The following is a 21,809-nucleotide window of genomic DNA, read 5'->3' on the forward strand; positions in this document are numbered from 1 at the left end:
ACAGTTGGTCAAGGACCATCTGGGCATGAAAAGTCTTTGTTTCTATTATTTATCAGGGTAAACAAAGGAAAAAAAGGTACCTTTGCCACCAGTGCTTTCCATTGTATACAAGTAATCCATGTAGAAAGCCCCAAACCTCTGCATTCCAGCTATCTCTGTGTATGTCTCCTACCAACAAAGCAAAGCAAACAAAGAAAATGTTGTATAAGGAAAGAATCTTGAGATTACCAACTGATAGACTGGTATTAGAGAGATATATTCGTTTGGATTTGTGCATCAACACAGGGAAAGGCTTATCAAAGCAAAGGACAGAGGTTATCACAAGAATTCACCTTTCTGATAGGTAATGTAAGTTCCATTTGAGGCCACACAAATGCACATCCATAATTCCTGTGGACATGCTGACCAATTCATCAATAACATCTAGTCAATTAGTACCTTTAATGAAGTAAATATTCTCCATCTGACCTTTTGCATGCAACACATCAACCTAATTAAATATGCTGAAAACTTCAGCTCGTTCAATTTGGCTTTGCTATTCAAGGAATATTGTGGTTTTATCTTTCAACAGTAGGAAACTTATTAAGACTTTATGCCAGCATTGGGATTCATACATAATATAATACATCACACAGCAAATTTGCTTCCAATCTTGACAAAAATATGGGCAAATTGTGAAAGCATCGAAGACAGACCAAGGAGAGAGTAAAGCTTAAAACACACTATGGGAAATATGAGTACTTGTGATTGTACTAAACTCATGTTTTCACACGATTCTTCAGGGTTACACTTCATCAATAGTACTAAAAAGGTGAAAATAGTTAAATTTAAATTAAAAGGAAATTAGATACATTCCAAAATTTTAAATGGCTTACCTGTACAATAAACAGCACAGACCTCCACCTATGAACACACCTGGAAAGGACCACCTGGGTCACTGCAACCAATCTTTAATAATGGCAGACAACCAGGGAATAAAGTTTTGCTGCACAATTTACAACAACAGAGACTATAGGTGACTGAAAATTTGCCTCCACAAAAGGGAGAATTAGCAAAATTTTCCATAAGTAGACCAATATAGAATGCAAACTATAAAATTAATACTGTCCAAATCTAACACCACTTCTTAGTTTGAACACCACAGACTAGTTACTGTTTGGGTTTGCTTTACGTGCTGGTAAAGCTTGACTTTTGCTAGTATTCTCTCATATGTCTCTCTTCCTCTTAAAATGTTCTGTGGTTACTGCTTTTGAAAACTATGACATTAATTCAGTTTTTGGGGCAGGAGGGGAGTTGGAGGTTTCTTTTGGACATGTTTTTTCATTTTGGCTCTTTTTTTGGCTTGGTTTTTGTGGGTGTCTTTTTTTTAACACAAACAGATTTTACTTTTTTTTTAGCCAGCTGCAAAGTAAGATTCAGTTAAATGTGTAAAAGCAAAGAGAATTCAGTCCTCTAATAGTACACAGATTTAAATAATTAGAAGAAATCCATTAGAAAGCATTGGAAAATTTTTTAGAAGAAAAAGGTAATTCTCTGACCTTATGATGAGCTGCATCCAATATAAATTCTGCACGAATACTATTATTTTCTGGACTTCTGTAATCAAATAGTGAATTGGTAAGGTATGTCATTCCTTTCACGCTCAAATTTTCTCCACAGCTAAAGAAGCATGCCTCCTTCATGAAGCAGTAGAAAGTGAGGCAGGGGAAGAAAAAAAATTTAAAAATACAGTCACGTTAACAGAGCAGTTTCAATTCTGTCATAACACAAATATGACACACATACAGTAGTAACCCTCAAGAGCATGTTGCATTATGAATGAAGATAAAACAATGAAATTAATTTAATTTGTATAACACAAGCTCCTGTCTACTCCTTCCACATTTTCAAATCAATAAAAATTGCCTGAACCAATGAATATTATACAACTCATGATACAGAACATATTAGCTGCATTTAGACAGCAAACAACCTCAGACCATGATCACTCCAAATCTTGCCCCAATCCTCTTCTGCATACAAACTCGTATACAAACTTGTCACTGCACACTCCATTTCTGGCCGCCCAATCCTTTCAGATGCTGTACTCATAATCTTTAAGGCAATCAGTTATTTCCATGTATGACCTCATTGCTACATTATTATTCTTTATTCATCTAGATTTTAACATCCCTCCTCCTAGACTTCTACCCTTCTGAAATCAATACAACTTTTCTAACAAGAGTTATTAATCCAAAAAAGGTATTTAGGAGATTTATTTTTTTCAACTATCTATTCTCAATCACAAGCAGAGCCAGAACCTTTATGAAAGGACTAATCCCACAACCACAGCAGTACACAGCCAACAGGCAAGTAGTATCATCACCACTGTCATAAAGCAAATACTTTCCTAAACTCCTGGACTAGAGAGTGGCAGAAAAATGAATAAGAATATAACCCCAAATGTCCCTTATTAACTAACTTAAAGGAAAATATCTCCATTGGTCAGAGCATGGGGCTAATAACCCCACAGTTATGGGTTCAATCCCTGTAAGGGCTATTCCCTTAAGAGTAGGACTTAATGATTTTTTCTGGGTTTATTCCAACAGAGACTATTTTATGATTCTGTGAAATTCTCTTGCTTACCCACCCACCACAGTCTAAAAAATCAATTCTCTCAAGATTTTATACCTGACAATCTCAGTTGCCACAGACAAGGTAGCTGTCCGCCCTCACATCCCCAACCACAACTCCCTTGTCCTTAACAAGGCCAGCACAGCGTTTTTGCAGCTGGCTCATCCTTGACTCCCCAGCCTCTCCTTCTGGAAAAGCCTCTGTGTATCCATAACAGCACACCAGTCACATAGTGTGTCCCACTCCATCCCTAAAATCCCAACAATGTCATACCCAGCGGTTGTGTCATGATATCTTCTTGTTTTTTGCCCTGCACACACAAACACCTGAGATGGGTGCCAAGCCATGATGCTTTCACAGGGGAAAGATAAGAAGCTGCCCCATCACAGCTATCATAATACAATATGCAATTTCCCAGATTAGTAGATTCTTGACATAAATACAGGCACTTGGTATTTTCTTTCATATTCTTAAGCTTCCTCTTTAAAATACTTTCCAAGACTTCACAGAGCACTAACAAAGTTAACAGGTCTCTTCTTGGCTATATCATTTCTTTTTATTTAAACATAGATAATAGTCCCTGTTCTCCAATACTTTAGGGTATTACCCTATCTACATATCAACTAAAAATCATCATTATTGAATTTAGAATTTCATACAACACTTTATTAAATAGTTTTAAAGTAGTTCATAATGACACCTGATTTTTTTCTTAAACAATTTAAGATTTGCATCTATTTAAAATACAAAAATTAGTACTGTCTAACTGCTTCACTTCATACTGCTCTCAATCTTACTGAAAGGTGAGGCAAGACACTCGTTCAGTATTCGTGCCACATTTCTATTATCTTCACCATACAGTGATCACATTTTTTCTCTTCCAATCTTTGGTTGATTTAAGTACTTTCAAAGATTTTCAAATATATTTTAATCTTTTATACAAAATCACAAAGGCAACAATGGGTTACTCTCCAAAAAGATTTTTAAAAAGTCTTATGTTCTGCCTCTTCTCAATTTGAGATATTCATCTTTTCAACTCTAAGGAATGGACACTGAGTTCTTTACCACAATAATATCCAAAAATCACAGCTGGTAACAGCAGTCGTTTCAATTTCTGCAATCAGATATTTTAATAAAGGATAACAAAATTGCTTACTGAGCAAATCAACTGCTATTTCAACATACTCACTTCATCACTCCTATTCATATTCTCTTCAAAATCTTTAATTCCCATAATTCCTTTAAGGCACATAGCTTGGCAACCAACAAAACCGATTTGGCAATCAAAAAAAAGTTCACCTTTCATAAGAACCTAGTGAGGAAAAAGAAAAAAAAGTGATACATTTTTAAGCCTTCTACTCCACAAGAAATAGAGAAGATGGATAAAAACGAAGCAAAATATGCTTAGTTTATACATTTAGAGTTTTAATAAATAGCAATCACACCGGGCACTTCAAAGGAAGGAATTACTATAGTTTTCAACCACTACAGCACAGAAGTTTAGAGTTAAAATCTATGTGATTATTACAACAAAAACATACAATATGACAGAATATGAAAGATCAGCAATTAAATAATTTAAAAATATTTCACTGGCAACGATTTGGTACATTGTTAAAAATATATCAAAAAAGCCCTGTCAATGTAAAATTACCTCAACTGTTGTTCCTTCTTGCTCCCAGCATATAACTTCTTTGGATTTTACTTTCTGAGGGCTGTAATAACTACTTTCAGCTTGCATTTCAGTGAGCTAAAGAAGAACAGGATAAACACCTTATAAAAGTCAATATTAGTATTCAATGACAGTATGGTCATTAATACACAGAACTGATAAAGACAAAGTAAACTATGGGCAAAAATACATTAACTGTCAGGAAACAGGTGCAATTAAACAGCTGTAGCACATTATCCATATCAGAATGTCTCATGTTCAACTTCTGTTTGAAATATGCTATAACAGAATGTTTAAAACCCACTCTAGTATTTTCAGTTTGCTTATCTAAAGAGAAACTGTGTGAAAAGATGAAACAGATACACAGCTGCACTATAAATATCAAATGAGCTTATAAACTGCTGTAAAAATCCATTAATACTTCATTTAGTCTTCCCAGAAAATAATTAAACATCATTATAATATTTCAGACACATTTTGATTATAACCATACACATTTTTGTTTCATGTCATGGCAATCAAGAGCAACACGTCTTTATACGTCTTGCATGATTTTGATATAAAAATTAAAAATGGCAAAACATGCACAGGTTAAAAAGTACATAACCTACAGCTAAGAAAAACAAGTAAAAAGAAGCACTCTATATTGAATATATTACATTTGGCATGAAAAAACACAAATCAGTTTATGGTGAACAGCTTAAATACTTCAAATTCTAATTTTTATAAAAGCATATCTACACACTCTTTGTTTTCAAGACTGGATACACATGGATGCTGTTTCAATTTAAAATTTTGTAATCCGAATGTCCAAGAAAACTGGATGAAAAAAGTCACTGATCACCTTCACCTGTGTGCAATTATTGCAGAGGAAAAGCAATTAATTGATTAAAAGAACTCAGAAATTACAAGAATAGTTTTCACCATTATTCAAAAATGGTACATTTAATTTGGCATGATTTTTAGCTGGAATGATATCAACTATTCAAAATGTTAATGCAGAAACTTGACCTTATTTTTTAACCAAAATATGAACCACAAATTAATTCCATACACTCTTTGCATGCAAGCAGAACAATGAATTCTGTTTTCCTCCTGTCACCATATTAGCATCATACATCACATTTAAAATTTCCAGAATGCAAAATGTTACATTTTGAGTAGTTTTTAATCACTTCCTATAATATAAAATGCGTGAATTTGCAAATGAAGCATTAGGAAAACCCTCTCTAGCAAAACACATGTTCAAAAAATAAGTTCATATTATTTTTAATGAGTTTTCTTGCATGAGGAACAAGAGCACAAAATTACTACTGTATGACATAGTGTAAAAGAAGATGCTGAGACATGATAAATTAGAAATTTGAACTTCAGTGCCTTGTTCATGTTTCAAGTGGTGTCCCAGGAACATAATTAATTATATTCCCAGGAATATAATTCATGTTTCAAGTGGTGTCCCAGGAATATAATTAATGAAGGGTAAAAAAAAATATTTACTTTTAGCCTCTTTTAATGAGAGCTGAAGCAGATCGACACAGAAGAACATGACTGAACACTTGCATGCTGTTGATATCTTCAAATTTTTCAACTAAATTTTTCAGGAGGCTGAATTAAAACATCAACATCCACGTAGAATATCTACAGCTTCCAAAGTCACTTGTCTCACCCTTTCTGGCAGTTGCTGAGCTGCTAATGCCCTTCTACACCACCAAACAAAAATAGCTAAATTAGGCATAAAGCCCCATAAAACATTCTTGTGCACAGATGTCAAGCCAAACAGGCAAAAAAGGGACAGAGAGCTCCTGATGGTACTGGGTATAATCAGGCACATAATTTTTGTATGAGAGTTACAAAAGTCTTGCAGTTAATGTGAAAGGCTCAAAGTCATAAAAATCACCCTAAAATACTCTGTGGCAAAGTTCTGACCTTGATTTAATACATGCTTAATTGTAAAGCCAAAAGCCACTGGGTGTAGTTATGCACCTAGACTTGCTTGCAAATAGTTTGACACATTACAAGTATTCTGTTAATTCAATAGCTTAATTTCTAATTTCTGTCAGTACATCTCAGTACCTTAGTCAGACCCTCCATATTCCCTTCTGCAAGCTTACAAAATAGAAGGCCAGCAACAATTTCCAGCTGTGCTTAGAGCTAATATTAAATCTTTCTCTACATATACTGTTCATAGCTCAGCCTATATGTACTATTTATCTTTTTTCCCTTCAGTACAATTTCAACCTATGGAAAATTAATTCAACATTATCAAGTTAAATTTTCACATACAATAATACCAAAAAAGAGTAGTCTCTAAAAACTCCTCCAATCCTAGCTCTAAATTAGAGGGGGTTTTATGAAGAAATATGTATTTGTATAAGCATTAGATGGATAGAATACTGCAGTGAACATTCACAGAAAGCTTCCAGGCTTTTTTTCCCATCAAAAAATATTAATCTAAGTAAATTAAGTGGTTTCCTTTGAACATTATAAAGGTCACACTCAAATTCTAGCTCAAATAAAAAAAACTACTCACATTGCCATTATCAGTCCAGTATGATGGAAGAGGAATTTTCAGCATTCACATTTCTTGTTATTCATTAACTTAATACTCCCCTCATAATACCAACAATATTTGTCTTGAATCAAACAGTATTTGAATGCTTAGAAAATCTTTATGCACTTCCTCAATAAGTCAAATGAATCCTTTATGACACAGAGAAATATTTACCTTAAAAGTCACTGTTGCCTTTGTACAATAAAACCCAACTGAAATAATAGGATCCTTGAGGGACTGAGACTTCTGCTGTTCTGCTGTTCCATCACCAGTTCCTCCCAAATCATTCTCTTCATCATCATAACTCACAATAGCAGGAACAAAAGACCAAGCCCAAGAAACCCATCCTTGTTGCTGGTCATCATCTTGATGGAAATAAGGATCTTGACTAATATACTGGGTAGGATATTGCATTACTGAGCTTGCTTCATCTTCTGTGCCTTTTAAAACAAAAACCAAGCTAAATTTCAGATAAACCATACTTAAAAATTTATTTATTAAATTCAAATTTATGGTGTGTGAAATTTATCTTGAACTGTATTCCACACAGCATTCACTGATACTTGGCTTATAATCATAGGAAGTCAGTACAAATTTTAAATTACCGAATATGAGTTTCCAAGCACTTTTTTGCTTCATTAACATTTTCCTCCAAAAAATATTAAGGGTCTTTGCCATAGTTTTAGTATCATACATCTGCAGTGAGACCAGAATTTGCCATCTATACCACAAGTTTTTAAGACAGCCTCCATTTAAGTCCTTCTAAAGCTGTACAATTAAATCTGACTAAATGATATTATGATTGTAGTTTCCAATTTTAAAATTAAATTCAAAAGTACTTCAAGTTAATCTATGCTACTACATATCTAACTACAAGTTAATCTATGCTCAAAAAAGCTCCATCTGTGAGTCAAAGTCAAAATGTTAGTCAACTGTGAAAATCAGTAGAGATACCATGGAGAGCAAAGCAAGAACTTCCCTAAAGATTCAAGTCTGAGACTCATGATCCAAACAGGTAGGTAAGGTAGTGCATGTACAAAGAGCACAAATAGCTTTTATCTGGTTTCATCACCACTCTTAAGGGACTCATGAGGGCTATTAAATACTTCAGAATTACTGTAGGTAATGCAGTACTGTAGGTACAGGATGCAGTGCTGTTCCTGAAGGCGAACATTATGTCCAATGAATCACTTAACTGAGAACAGCAATAGCCACATCCCAATTCTACTCATGTATTTTAAAACTCAGAGATCCCATTTTTACAAGTTTCAGACCTTTTACTGCTTAGTCTAACTAGTCTTTAGCCTTTTACTCTCTTTATACATGCATAACTGAAGAAAGAGGAATAAAAAGCACTCCTGAGAATTCTCTGCACATGCTTAAGAGCCAAGGGAAACCTCCTTCCACAAAGGCAGTGCAAGCTCCCTTTCTGCCCTCTTAACACAAGTCCCAAGGAGCAGATTTAAATCCAGAAACAAATCTTGAAAAACAGCAAATACAGAAGAGGTGCACATAAAATCTTGGAAAAAGCCAAGAGGAAGAACTGTCAGCTGTAGAAGGAAAAAAATTGATACTGATCATGACTCAAGTAGTTTAGCATTGACTGCTGTTGGCAAGCACAAATGAAATGGTGGAACGCCTGGCAAAAACTGAAAAAAAGGTGGAGCTGTAGAACCTGGGTCATGCATAACATTTGGTCTACCTGGCCATAAATTTCAGCCATCATTTAGCATACCCCTTTTTGAAGTACACAGAACAGTAAAATATGCCAAGTAGTAGTTTGGATTATCATATTTTTTAATATTTTGGAAAACTTTAAAATAAGCACTATTTTACCCTAGCTCCTCTATCTATATACTGTGAGACAGAAAATTGAAAGAGGAACAAACATCTATTTTCTATCACTAAATTAAAACTAGTGCAGCCACTATATAATCACCAAACATGCATATCAGCCTGATAACACACAGCATCCTCTAAACACTACAAACATAAATACAATGCAAATTCATTTATAACAAGGAATATATGAAGGAGAGGATGTACTTGGGAAATACAAAGTTTCTTTGCTTTGAACTAACTACACTAACCACTTCATTGCCTCTAAACCTATTGGAAAATGAAACAAAATGACAAAACCCATGTGTTACTTAAATGGGTCTGCTACCCTGCATCCAGTTTCTAAAGCCATTTTTTTTCTAGCGAGTTCACACTGGAACAGACTTATTCCATAATGCAGGGCAGTGATTCCAGTTAAGAAACACATTTTACATATATTACAAGAGTGCAGTTTGACTGCATCTCACTGCTTGCATGTTCAAATCAAGTTTGACCTTCAGAAATTTACTTTCTTTTTTAGTGTTTGAGATATTTATCTGTAATAGGAGTCTGGAAACTGGTATCTCTCAACATAAATCTGGAATTACCCAGTAGAAAATTACTCTCTTGGTATTTATTTATTTATTTCTCTGTGTCTATACATTTTCAGCCAGGTATGGATGATCCAGCCTAGCCTGTGGCTACATGAATACAAGTGCTGGCACTAGAGGAAGAAGGAAGGAATGCATCCCTGCTGGCAATAGCATGAATTTTCACCTCATTGAATCAGCCATGAAACTGTATGAGTGAAGCTTAGTACATGCTTCAAGGACAGAGATGTAGATGTTCATTCTTGTGTCACTAAATAATGTATACATTAAAATTCATTTTCTTCTTCACAACTTGTCTGCTATAAACCAAAAAAGCTACTACAAACTCACAAGACTCTGAAAACAAGCACAAATGGCATGACCATTTTAGCCTGTGTGTGGCAAATATTTTGAGGTTAAGATAGAAATGAGTTTCTAAAACTGCCTCTACATCTCTGCCTTGGCCATCCATCAACTGCCATCTGTCTTGTGTTCTGAAGGAGACAGCTCTGTCAAATACATATGATCATATAATTAAGTAAAATGATAACGTTAGAGTACAGCTTAGTTGAACAAAAGCTGTGTAGGAAATTACAGATTTCTTTTGCAATCTTAGTCTTATCACTGACCCTTCTAAAAAATCTTGTGTATAACAGTGTGGATTTACATTATATTGCTTCTTTTTGAGATGGCTGTCTTATGAAAAGCTAGGAAGTCATACTGACAGTTGTTCAAAAGAATGCAAGTGGGACTGACCAACGGTAATTGCAATTCAACCTTCCTGAAGGCATACATTAAAACAGATATGACGAGATGGACTGCCAAAGATTTGACACATATTTGGATGTAAGAACCTCAAATTTAATTCTAGATACAAAAGAGACTGAGTACTTGTAGGCAGATACCCTTTAACATTAATCTTTGCGTAAATTATATTTGTATCACCACATTTTCAGACCTTAACCAAAAGAAGGCATGTAAAACCCACATAGCTCTCCTGACTTCGGTCCTCTTCCACAGTTAAAGTTTCCTTCCAGTTTTCTCATACTGGTTACTGTCTCAAATCCTTGTAATTTTTCATCTGAAAGTCATTGCTTACCCATCCCAGTTGTTCTTATATTAGTCATATGATTTCTCCATTCTTTCTGTGTCTTTCCTGTATTCAAATGGCCCTAGTTGCCTTACTAACTCCAGGAATGCAGCCACAAAATTCAAGCAACTCTAAAGACATTGCAATTCTCTATGACATTAACACCTAGCCAAATCTGGGGGAAATTTCATACTAACAAAAGGAAGATATTCATGATACAGAGACAACCCTCTGTCTGAAAGCAAGGGCAATGCAGCGCTTCAGAGAAAACTTCCTGCCACTTTCTCCTGTAAATAGTACAAATCACTGGTTAGATACAGAAAGTTATTAAAATACACACTAATGATTTTTCTAAAATTTGTATGTTTAAAGTCTCAGCAGAATATTAAGCCAATATTTGTAGAATATTAATTACTTCTAATCATATGCTTTGTGTAATGAACTCATGTTTGCAGTAAGAGAGAGCTATTTACAGATATCTTATTTGTTTTCTCAGTTCCACACAGCAGAAACATGACAGAGGATTCTACATCTGAAATAAGAGGGCAACGGTCGACTGCCAAACAACAGCGAAGGCCGTATTTGGAAAAAAAATTTCCACTGCTGCCATTTACCCATCATATATCTATTTCTCTGAAACCAGAGAAGACAGCAAAGACAGCAACACAGACTTTAAAAAAAAAATTAAGTTTCCTAATGCAAATTAAAATATTTCTTCAACAGAACAAAATTAATTAATTTAGTAGTTTATGCATAGCTTTAAACTGCTGTAATATTATAAATATAAGCCTAGCTTAAGAGAGCTATGTCACCTTCAAATGAAATTCCAAGAATTTTCTAGGTGAGGTAAATTTCTCTTCCTATTTCCCCATATTCAAATACAACCTTGGAAAGATAACCAAAACTTTTGACTTGAGGAGATTAAAATTAAAATACAAATCACGAAATAAATTCCCAGAATCGCAGAATAAGCTGAGTTGGAAGGGACCCACAAGGACCATTGAGTCCAACTCCAGGCCCTGCACAGAATCACCCCAAGAGTCACCCCATGTGCCTGAGAAGCAGCAGATGGGAAGCAATCAACCAAAGGTAAAGAAAATTCACCCCTCATCAGTGCAATGCTCCTGAAAAGATCCTGTTGCACTAAGTTACCACAAAAGATCACATAGAAGAAGGAATACATGTTATATGAAAATAAAAAGCAGTTGAGACCAGGCAAGGTAAAAGGACAGAACTATGGGAAACAGTGCAAAGTAATACTTCCTTGCTTAGAACAAGTTCTGATATATCTATTCTCAATGACATTTGGAAAGAAATTAAGAAGCACACTTAGGCTTTTCTCTTATTTAGCTCAAATGTGGCTGCCGCCAGTTTCAAACTTGCTTATGGAAAGGTGCCTTGTTGCATGATATACTGACGGACAAATCCAAAGTGACCTACAGTGTCACAACTCCCAAAATGGTCTTCTTAGATCACATTCAACCTCAGTTTAATTAAGACCATCAGAATTCCTTATAGAACTTAACATTAAGCATGTTAAAGCACTGCATTCTTACCCAGCACAATGCCTCTAGCAAACTGCAGACTGTCAAGATACTTGGCAAGAACTACACTTGGATATTTACATTTGCAAAAAGCAAAGAAATTAATGTTTTTAACATTTCTTCTTACAAATTAAAAACTGTACTCACCTGTGATATTTCCCAACATATCTTTAGTGTGGCAAATCAAATCTTCACTTTCCCCATCTTTGAAGTTGCCTATTTCTCCATAATACAGAGCAATCCCAAGCTGCATTATACGTATAAACATAGGAAGCTGCTGATCAGAGATTGAAAGTTTCAAACTTTCAACTAATGTGTGAATCTGAAAAGAGAGCAAAAACAAATAATAACAAAGCTCTGTCATCAGTGAAGCCCAGTTTTAAACCATACAACTCTGTATTCATTTAGTATGTGCATTTTATTTGCAAAAATGAGATTTGCAATACAACAGAAGGCAGAGGGCTGCAAACAAAGCCTACCAAAAACATTTACTTGTGTTGTCACACAAGAGATCGTCAGCTGAAAAATTAAGTGTAACATATTTTATACACACTGAAACATTTATGCATTTGTTTTTTAAAGTTATTGCTGAAGAATTTTCTCAAACCTAAGTGATGTAAGAGTATTTAATAAATGCTCTTACAATGATCTAATTTTAATTTCATTGTAGAGTTCCTTAAAAATCTCTACGTGCTCCAGATAATCTAGATGTCTAGATAGTATATCTAGATAAACTCTAGATATACTGGTTTTAAAATACAAGGTCCTTCATTTTGATTCCTTCCCACTCCAAACATTGTTCCAAGTGGCCAAGTAATGGGGGGAAGAATTAATTCCAACTGCAGGGCAGAAAACTGGCTCCTCTGAATATTCTGTTTCAAACGTGTAGTTAAGGCACCTTTCACTAAATGAAAGAAAGCTTTGCAAAGACTAAATTGCTGGCATGAAAACTTAGCCTTCTTTAAAAATTTAAGCGGTAAAACAGCTAAATACTTTGAAATATTTTGAGTATGTGATCATTCTATAATGCCAATGTCAAACAAGATAAGAAAGGTACCTTTCATTAAGTAAGAGTGGCATAAAATAAAATTATTATGCCAAAACTACTTTCTAACATTAGATGTAGCTTCAAATCCAGGTCCAGTTTCTAAATGTTGCCGGTGAAAATAATGGAAATTAAAAGCAATTACATTTCAGTATTGGCCTTAATGCAATCCAATTCAAAACCCACAAAAAATTACTTTGTAAACAGTATAGCACATCCGGGGTAAATAATATTATAGTGGTAAAATCAGTATTTGGATAAATACACGCTAATACTTTCATATGTGCAAATTAATGAAGTCTTAGCCCAAGTCATAGAGAATGAGTAATAACATTATATCAGCTGTTTACACAGACAAGATGAAATATGTCAGGTGTCAGAATTATGGTGGTTTTTTTTTTTAATTCTCTGAAAGAAAAAAGCATGTAAACTCCTAAGATACATTTTGGAAATTAAAAATTAATCCTTGCACACCAATTTTCCAAGGCCAGTTGATTTAAAGTTGTTAATAGCAAACCTTTTATGTGCAGAACAACAGGATGGATAAGGAGTAAACAATCTCTTAAGATGTGGAAGGTAAAAAGAAAGGATTGCTCTTTAAAGGCACACAACGAGCATATGACCTAGTGCAGGACAGGAACACTAAGCAGCATTGTAGGCAATGAATATAATTCCTCTGTCAGTGGAACTCAGCTGCCCCTCAGAAGATTGACTCATCTCTCTAAAACAGGAGGGAAACTATAATCATTGTGTCAAGTTAGCTTCCAATACAGTGTCAACATAATGAGTGGATTTAGATTATTGAGAGGTCAGACAAATCTCAGCGCTTCTACAGAGGTTGGAGGCAGGACTCACATCCCCAGTCCATATCAGCTCATCTGCTTCATTCCATGATGAATTTTACAAGAACAGCAACAAAAAAGCTTACTATTCAAATAATTTAATGTGTGATTTGTCACCTCCACCCAGGTACATTATTTTAATTCTAAAACTAAATGTGGGAGCTGAGTGTTCTCAGTTCAAAAGCATACAAAAACATACCCAAGCACTTAAGAATGGCCCTCTTTTGAGAAGTTTTAACTCCATTAAAACTCCCTAAGATTAGTTTAGCCAAAACTTAGCAATGGACATAGTAATCAAAATTATGAAGATTATTAGAGTGTTCTAACCCTCACAAAGAAAGCAAAAGGGCACATGTCCTGGAAACTTCCTCTCAAGGCTTAAAATCAGACATGCTTTAGTAAGTTAATAACACACAGTATTAAAGTTAACATTAGCAAAAATCTCACATATTTGGAGAGAAAGATGGAGCACTGCTGGCTTTTGTCCTGAGCTGGAAAACCACTGTCCTTCAGTAACCAACCCTTCAGGGTGCTGAATGCAGCAGAGGCTTTTTAAAAGTTTTTAGCATATTCAAATTACATTTAATTCCATTAATGAAGTTGTTATATTTACTAATAACAGATCTTTTTGCTTCAGCCCTATGAAAAAACAGCTATTTCCAATCATTGGCTAAATATTTTAGGCAGTCACTAAAAAACTGTATCCTGATGACCCACAGAGAATAACAATAACAATGACAATAATGTGCCTCTGCTCACTAGGAGCTGAGTTTGGCTTGCTAATCCATCTCACATGGTTCACTGCAGACTGTCAATCCACTGATGCTTCTTGTTATTCCCAAATGTTGGAGCTACATTTGAAACAATAACTTAAGGCAAAAAAATCCTTCCCATCTTATTGCAGACACCCCAAGTATACCACTGGAGATTTTTTAACATAATATCTCCAGACTGTCTTTTCCCCCTTACAATTATGGGGCTTTTTTAAACTCCAGGAAAAAATGAAAATATTTGAGAACAGAACTTCCTTACTTAGGTTCTGTTTCTGTACATAAACTAGCTGCACCGTATGAACAAAATACAATTTAAAAACTCCTTTAGCAAAAAGCAACAGTAAGCTTTTAATTTTACTTAAAATTTTAAAGGATATTTTGAAAAGTCTCAAAACTTCACAAGTGAGTAGCAAAAATAATAATTTTGGATACCTACTTTAATAATTGATGGCATTTTGGAGTTGAGGTTATCATAAGTAAAATGCAGACGAGTCCTGAAGGAACACTTGTACAGCAGAGGTTCCTGGTAAAATTCAATTTTACCACTAGCATTTCTCTTATCAAGACATACTGTGCAGTCAGAAAAGTTGATCATCTTCCTCAGTACCAGATCAGTAGCTTTTAAAAGAAGAGTAAAGATTAAAAAATTTATTACTTACAAGAAGTAAGTTGTCAATACAGGTTTTTAACTAAAAGAAAGCAATACAAGACAGTTTTAAAGTCACTATTTAAATTGAAGTACTTGCTTGTGTGACTTAAGAGGATCATTTCCTGTGTCAGGCTTTTTATGCTGAATACACAGAAAGTGAGGACAAATTAATTGCACCCAATAAAAATTTTCACCCTGTCTGCTGTAACTTAACTTTTTCATAAAAGAAGAGTACTGTTTCATGTGGAAGTATACAATTACTATCATTGTTCTCACAGAAGTAGTTTTGCATATTATCCCCCAAAGTTTTCTTTTGAACCTTCCAAAAGAAACAAGAGCCTTTATAGTGATCTTAAAATGAAATATATTTTGTGATTTTGTCATATTAGTTTGTAATTATTTTAGCCAGAGCAAAAAAATAGGTTTGGGAAAACATTAATTGAATTCCACACTCTACCTGAAATCTTCTGTGTGATCTTAGCACAGTTACTGTGCCCCAGTTCCACCTCTAGGCAATATCAGTAAGAGCACCTAGACTTACAGGTGAGTGCTGGCAATTCAAGGACTGAAACATTCAAACACTGAAGACCAAGATAAAAAGTCAGAAGTTGGGGGCTTTCTTCCCCTGAAAATGCGAAGTGAAATGAATCATGTCTTGCAATTGGTATGCTGTGCACACTACTGTGAGCACATTTTACTGCCTCTCTTGCCAGCCTTTTCAGGGCTATGAGATCACCTCAAACAAGTGCAATGGAGCACCTTAATGTGCTACTGCTCACTCACAAAACTTGCCTAAGCAGTCCCTGCCAGCAGCAAGCACTAATTCAAATACCATCACAGGACGGCAAGCGTGAGCAGAGGACAACACATCTTGTGTGATTATCTGTGATCATACAAGGATGTAGTATCTATCAGTCTATATTATTACAGTTGGCTCATCAGAATTAAGGTCAGGACAAGAGAAAAAACTGACTGGAAATCAAAACAGACATAAATTGTCCTACTTCTGATAGAAAAGAGCCATTTTTATGCAACCTAATAATTTCTGTATGAATTTAAGAATGCCTCCACGGTGATACGTAGAACCAAAAAATATCAACTCACCAGAGATGTCCATAAATGCTCGATCCCAAAATTCATCCACTGTATAGCATTCTGCAGAAGTGATATTGACTGAGAGAACAATATCATCCTCCACATACTTCAATATGAGATTGTTGATCACAATGTTGACATTATTTACAACACGCCTAATCAAACTCTGAACGTAACCTATAAATTAAAACAAATTCTTAGCAATGAAAAGGAAGACATGATAAACTCATTTATTTAGTTAAAAAATCATTATTTCAATATATTCATTATTTTCAACTGGCACCTTTAAAAAAAAAATCAAAATTTAAACAAATTGTGTATCATTTTTATCCAGAAATTAACTTGACTTAAAACTCTTTAATATTCTGTGTAGTTGTTAAGTCAATCAGCATCCTAGAAATGCAAGATACCATAAAAAAGTTGTTAAAAACTATTAATACAATAGAGTATACAAAACTAATTAACTTTAAAACTAATTAAGAAAACAGAACACTATGGATTACTGTTGACAAAGAATTTAAACAATTACTTTTTACTTGAGAGATATTTAGAAACAGGTTAGGAAAAGTGAACACCAGCTGCTAGGTTACTTTTCAAGTGTGCATATATTATGCCTCATAAAAAAACTGAGGGTGCTCCCTCAGTTTTTTATAAGTTAACTAAGCATTATCACACCTGGTACTTTCTCATTCTAAAACCTAATATATCCACATCTTGTTCAGTAAGACCCCTCTGAGGTGTATCAAAACCAACTTCTGTCAACAACCCAAACAGTAAGCACCTGCACTGAAGTCTGTTGGGAACAAATCCAGGTATATATTTTTTACCATTTACATGGTTTTAGATGTAAAGTTATTGGAAAAATCATCTCCCCTGGGAATTCACAATATGTGGCAAACACTCAAATTTTTAACAATATTGTAAAGAAATTAAATACTACCTATATTCGTGTCTTTCACGTATACTGAACCTAGCTGTGGACCCTGTGCTAGAAAAAAGCAAGCCTTAAAATTTCTCTGCTAAGAAATTTATCACATTACACACATCTAAAAATACATTTAATAGACACTATCGAGTTCTAGTTTGGTGACTGTGATGAAAAAAGCTAGCTAATGATAGAGGCCTAAACCCACAGGCTTCAAGAGCAGTTTTCTGAAATTTGCATTAAATAAAACTCCCTTATGTCAACAATTTTAATTCAAATTAAAAATTAAAATTAACATCAAAATATTGTCAGATAACTAGGAAAATATTTAAGTTGCTACTTCCATTCTACACTGCTTTTTCTAGGTATTCATCTTTTTCACACTCATATGTAACTTTTCACTTTAGGGTATGTGGAAGGTTTTACCATTACATAAGTGATTTTCTTGAGTTCCACAGCTAAAAATTTGCCCAGCTGATATAGGACATGTTTTGTTTTTTCAGGATACAAAGTCCTCAATGACCAGATAGAGGAAATCCAGAAATACAGTTAAATTCAATGTTTTCAGAGCTTAGTACTGTCAGATTTCTAACATAATCTGAATTGGCTTTTTCTGCATATCAATCTAAAATGACTGAAAAAATATATGGAATAACCTGTTTTTAAGGATTTTCTCATTGACTTCTTCAAACGACAACATTTTTAGTTTATATGAACTCAGAAAACCAGATTTATTATTTCAATAATTAAGGGGAATAAGATACCCATATTCATAACTAGAGTGATGTAAAACAGCCTGTACATAAATAGAAAGCAGCACAAGGCATTTAGCTCCTTTTCCTAATTTCAGCATCAAAATATTTTTGCAGACTATTTAACCAATAACTATAAAATTATAGCCAGTTATTTAAATATGATTTTAAAGCAAATTAATAATTTCATTGAAAAAGTAAGGCTGTCTCTCCACAGGTCCAAAGTTTTTTCAGTATTTTGATGTCAAGGGTCTTTCAGGAAAAAGAGCACCACCATTTTCATCTGTATGTCTTTTTGGCTGAATGCATTAAGAGAGGAAGCAGGGTCCTAGCTTCCAAAAAAAATAGGGGTCATGGATTTGCTAAAAACTGCCTATGGAGATATTTCTAAGCTAGAGGTACACTATATTGTTGGAAATATCATATTAAAAAAAACTTCCTGATTGAGTTTAGCTTCAAATATACTAGAAGCAGATTTCCACATATGAGGAAGAGTCTTTTAAGAAATTGTAATTCCTACAATTCAAAACAAAATAAAAACATCAGCTAGTTCATGTATAATAAAGGGTTCATTGCTTTTTCGTGTTTGGTTTGGGTTTTTTTTTCAAAAGGGTTTTGTTTTAAATAGAAGTGGGGAAAAAGCAGGTAAAGGTTATTTATACTCCTGTGATTTCTAAGAATAACACTGTGGGCATCTTTGCCATTGAAACATAGGTGTTCGATGGCAAGTGAATAAAACCACCAAAAAATCAGTAGGGCTAAATTCTTTCCTGAGGTGCAACACGAAGTCCACAAGTTTTTTTCAAATTGTCCAGAACCCAGGAGACTGCACTGAGCATTAAGTGCTACAAATGCAATTTCAAATACAATGCTCCAAAAATTTAGTATCTCTGTAGTCATAGAATCAATACCATCAGAGTAGACACATCTAAATGACTGAAGTTTAGCAGGAGTCTCTTGCTGCCAAAGCTACATTTTTAGCTAAACTTTGCCTCTGGAGATTAATCTCTAAGGACACCTAAACAAAAAGACAAATAAATCTTTTTTAAAATACAGCACTAATATGATACACACATCCTCCAAGAATGTAAAAAAAAAATCAAAACAAAACACTAAGCAGATGACTCCACATCTTACTAAAATTCAGGATGTGCAAATTAAATCTTAGGACATTTTACCAGACAGGTAAATCTATACTAAACAGTGCTATTTCTCCACTCAAAACCAAAACCAAAGCCACCCGTATTTACAACTTCATAATTTACAACAAATAATACAACTGTATTGATACAATTCCACCACGAGGAGGTAACTTACACAAATCCTGCAAATGTCACTGAAGGAAATATATTCAAACAATTTTTGAGTAGCCCTTGACTTTTGTTGCTTGCAGATGCAACCCAAAGAACCAAATTCCACAGGGCTGCCACAGCTGAAACTCTGTCCATGGTAGGAAATGATTTCCCCCAATTCCAAGCCCCTGGAGTTTATTGGAGCACTAAGCTATAAAAGACCCTCCAGCCCTGGCTCCTCAAGCAACCATTTTAAAGCAAGATGATACCATGTAGCACATCATATTACAGACACTAAATGACAATGCTGTCTTTTGATTCAAGTCAAGTATAAAGCTTCTGTTAACAAAAGACAGCAAGAAAGGTAAAAAATATGATAGTTTTGTGCGAGGCTATCTAAAATCACATGACCCAAGACAGCAAACTGCAATTCATTCCAGTACTCTCCAATTTTACTTTTCTGCATGAATCACCTTATATCCAAATGCAGAGGCAACAGTAATTAGATCCATAGTTCCTGAGGCATTTTTGTATCATAAAATTTCTTCAAGCTCAGCACCCAAATTCCACATTGACATTGAAATTCCATACCCAGGGAAAAAAAACTGGCGACAATCTCCACCAGTAGATAGAGGGCTCAATAAAAAACATCAATAAAACATGAGAGAGTTTGGGGTTTTCAGCCTGAGAAAGAGAAGTCTCCAGAAAAACCTTACAGCAGACTTCCACTACCTAAAGGGAGTCTACAAGAAAGCTGGAGAGGGACTTTTCATAAGGGCATGTACAGACAGGACAGGGGATAATTGTTTTAAACTGAAAGAGGGTAGGTTTATATTAGATAATAGAAAAAAAATCTTTATTTTGAGGCACTGGAAGAGGTTGCCTAGAGAAGTTTTGTTCAAGGCCAGACTGGATGGGATTCTGAGCAAGCTGGTTGAGTGAAAGGTGTACTTCCCACAGCTGGGAGTTGGAACCAGATGATTTTTAAGGTCCCTTCCAATCTGAGTCATTCTATGATTCTATGATGCTGTCTTGAAGTATAAATGAGTTATCTGAATTTAAGAATTTGATAAAATGGAAAGAAAGGTTATCAGCATTAAACTACATTTTATTGTGATTTGGTTTTATTTTCTAACATACAAGTATTTCACTAACCTTTGTGATGTGCAGGTAGACAAAACCATAATCATCTAACTTAAACATTGTGGTCATCTGAATAAACTTCTGTATTTAAGTTACACAAAAATACATAACCAGTTTCTGAAATGATGGATTACCTGGAGGTAAATCAGGGTCAGGAGAAGCAGACTGCTGAACTCGTCGTGATTTTACTGCTGATTTCAAGCTTTCTGTGGTACTGCGGTTTGTGGAACTGGAACCACAACTTTCGTGGTCTTCCTGCTAGAGGAAAAGAAAGCAAAGAAGTCAACCAAACAAAAAGAAAATAAATGTGGGGAGAACTTGGTAACAGTTCTGTAATTTCTGTTACTGTTTTTCCATCAACTCAATCCTGTACTACAGAAGTTGACACAAAACAAGCTGGACAACAATAAATGAATACTTTCACTAACTTTGGTTTAAAAAAGAAACCTGTCATTTAAACATTTATTTCAACTGAACGTATTTCTTCTAGTTCCATTTCTGCTGAAACATTCCTTCAGAGACAGAGCCCTGCAGATTACCAAAACAAGTATGAGAAACGACCTAATTGCATGAGCTTATATGCCTACTCATGAAACCACCTCAGATGGTTCCAAGATGTCAGACTCACATCCTTCCCAATACCACTAATTGAAACTGATTCATAAACCAAAATATTTTTGCAGACTTCTATAACAGTAAAACATGACCCCAGAAAAGATAAATGAACTGAGGGCACCTGCTCCTCTTGAGCTTCTATACAGTTCATTCAACATAAGGAATTCAGAAGCAGAAACATGGCTCATAATTCCAGAATGATATAAGCCTTTCAAGATGAGATTTGCAGACACATGAAAATCGTAATTAGCTGAATCTAGGATTTTAAATACAGCAGTAGTATTCCCATTACATTCCAGAATGACAGTTTAACTACAAGGCTCAAGTGTAAGAAAGCCAAGAGAAGTAATGCAAATATTCTTGTAAATGTATTAAAAGTACAGGTTAGAGGATGCAAACACAGCTTCTGACCTAAGCCAAATTAGTTTGATAGACATAGTCTCTTGCAGAAAAAGTGAAAAATGCTTTCTGGGTCATGCCACTGATTGTATCACACAATTTGTTCACAAAAAGAAGCTTTGGGGAACAAATGTCAAGTAACACGGTATGAATTATGATATTCTTAAGTCCTCTTAACATGAAAATCAAGCAGCTTAAACTGCCCTGGGTTTTTATACAGGACAGATCACGTGTTTCTCCACATGCTGCCTGGTATTTCTAATAATCTCAGAGAAATTACAAAAGGGAATCTTCACATTACTTGCTTTTTGATATGGATTTTGCTTTCCATTAAAAAAAATTAATACATGCAATGATACACTTCAAAAGCAAGTCCACAACTTCAAAAGTAACTGAAGAAA

At 34.7% G+C, this 21,809-nt stretch overlaps 1 protein-coding gene across 1 annotated transcript in view; it reads right to left on the reverse strand.

The window, feature by feature from the left end:
- Positions 1 to 21,809, reverse strand: part of VPS13B (vacuolar protein sorting 13 homolog B) — a 430,474-nt gene that overhangs the window by 364,961 nt on the left and 43,704 nt on the right. The window contains 9 exon segments of the mRNA XM_084211579.1: positions 81 to 168; positions 1,539 to 1,676; positions 3,803 to 3,925; positions 4,268 to 4,363; positions 7,011 to 7,276; positions 12,026 to 12,200; positions 14,975 to 15,156; positions 16,292 to 16,459; positions 20,529 to 20,649. Of these exon segments, the coding sequence (XP_084067705.1) occupies positions 81 to 168; positions 1,539 to 1,676; positions 3,803 to 3,925; positions 4,268 to 4,363; positions 7,011 to 7,276; positions 12,026 to 12,200; positions 14,975 to 15,156; positions 16,292 to 16,459; positions 20,529 to 20,649 (1,357 nt within the window).

The sequence above is a fragment of the Fringilla coelebs genome, assembly GCF_963513975.1.
Source record: "Fringilla coelebs genome assembly, chromosome: 1".
Taxonomy (NCBI): Eukaryota; Metazoa; Chordata; class Aves; order Passeriformes; family Fringillidae; genus Fringilla; species Fringilla coelebs.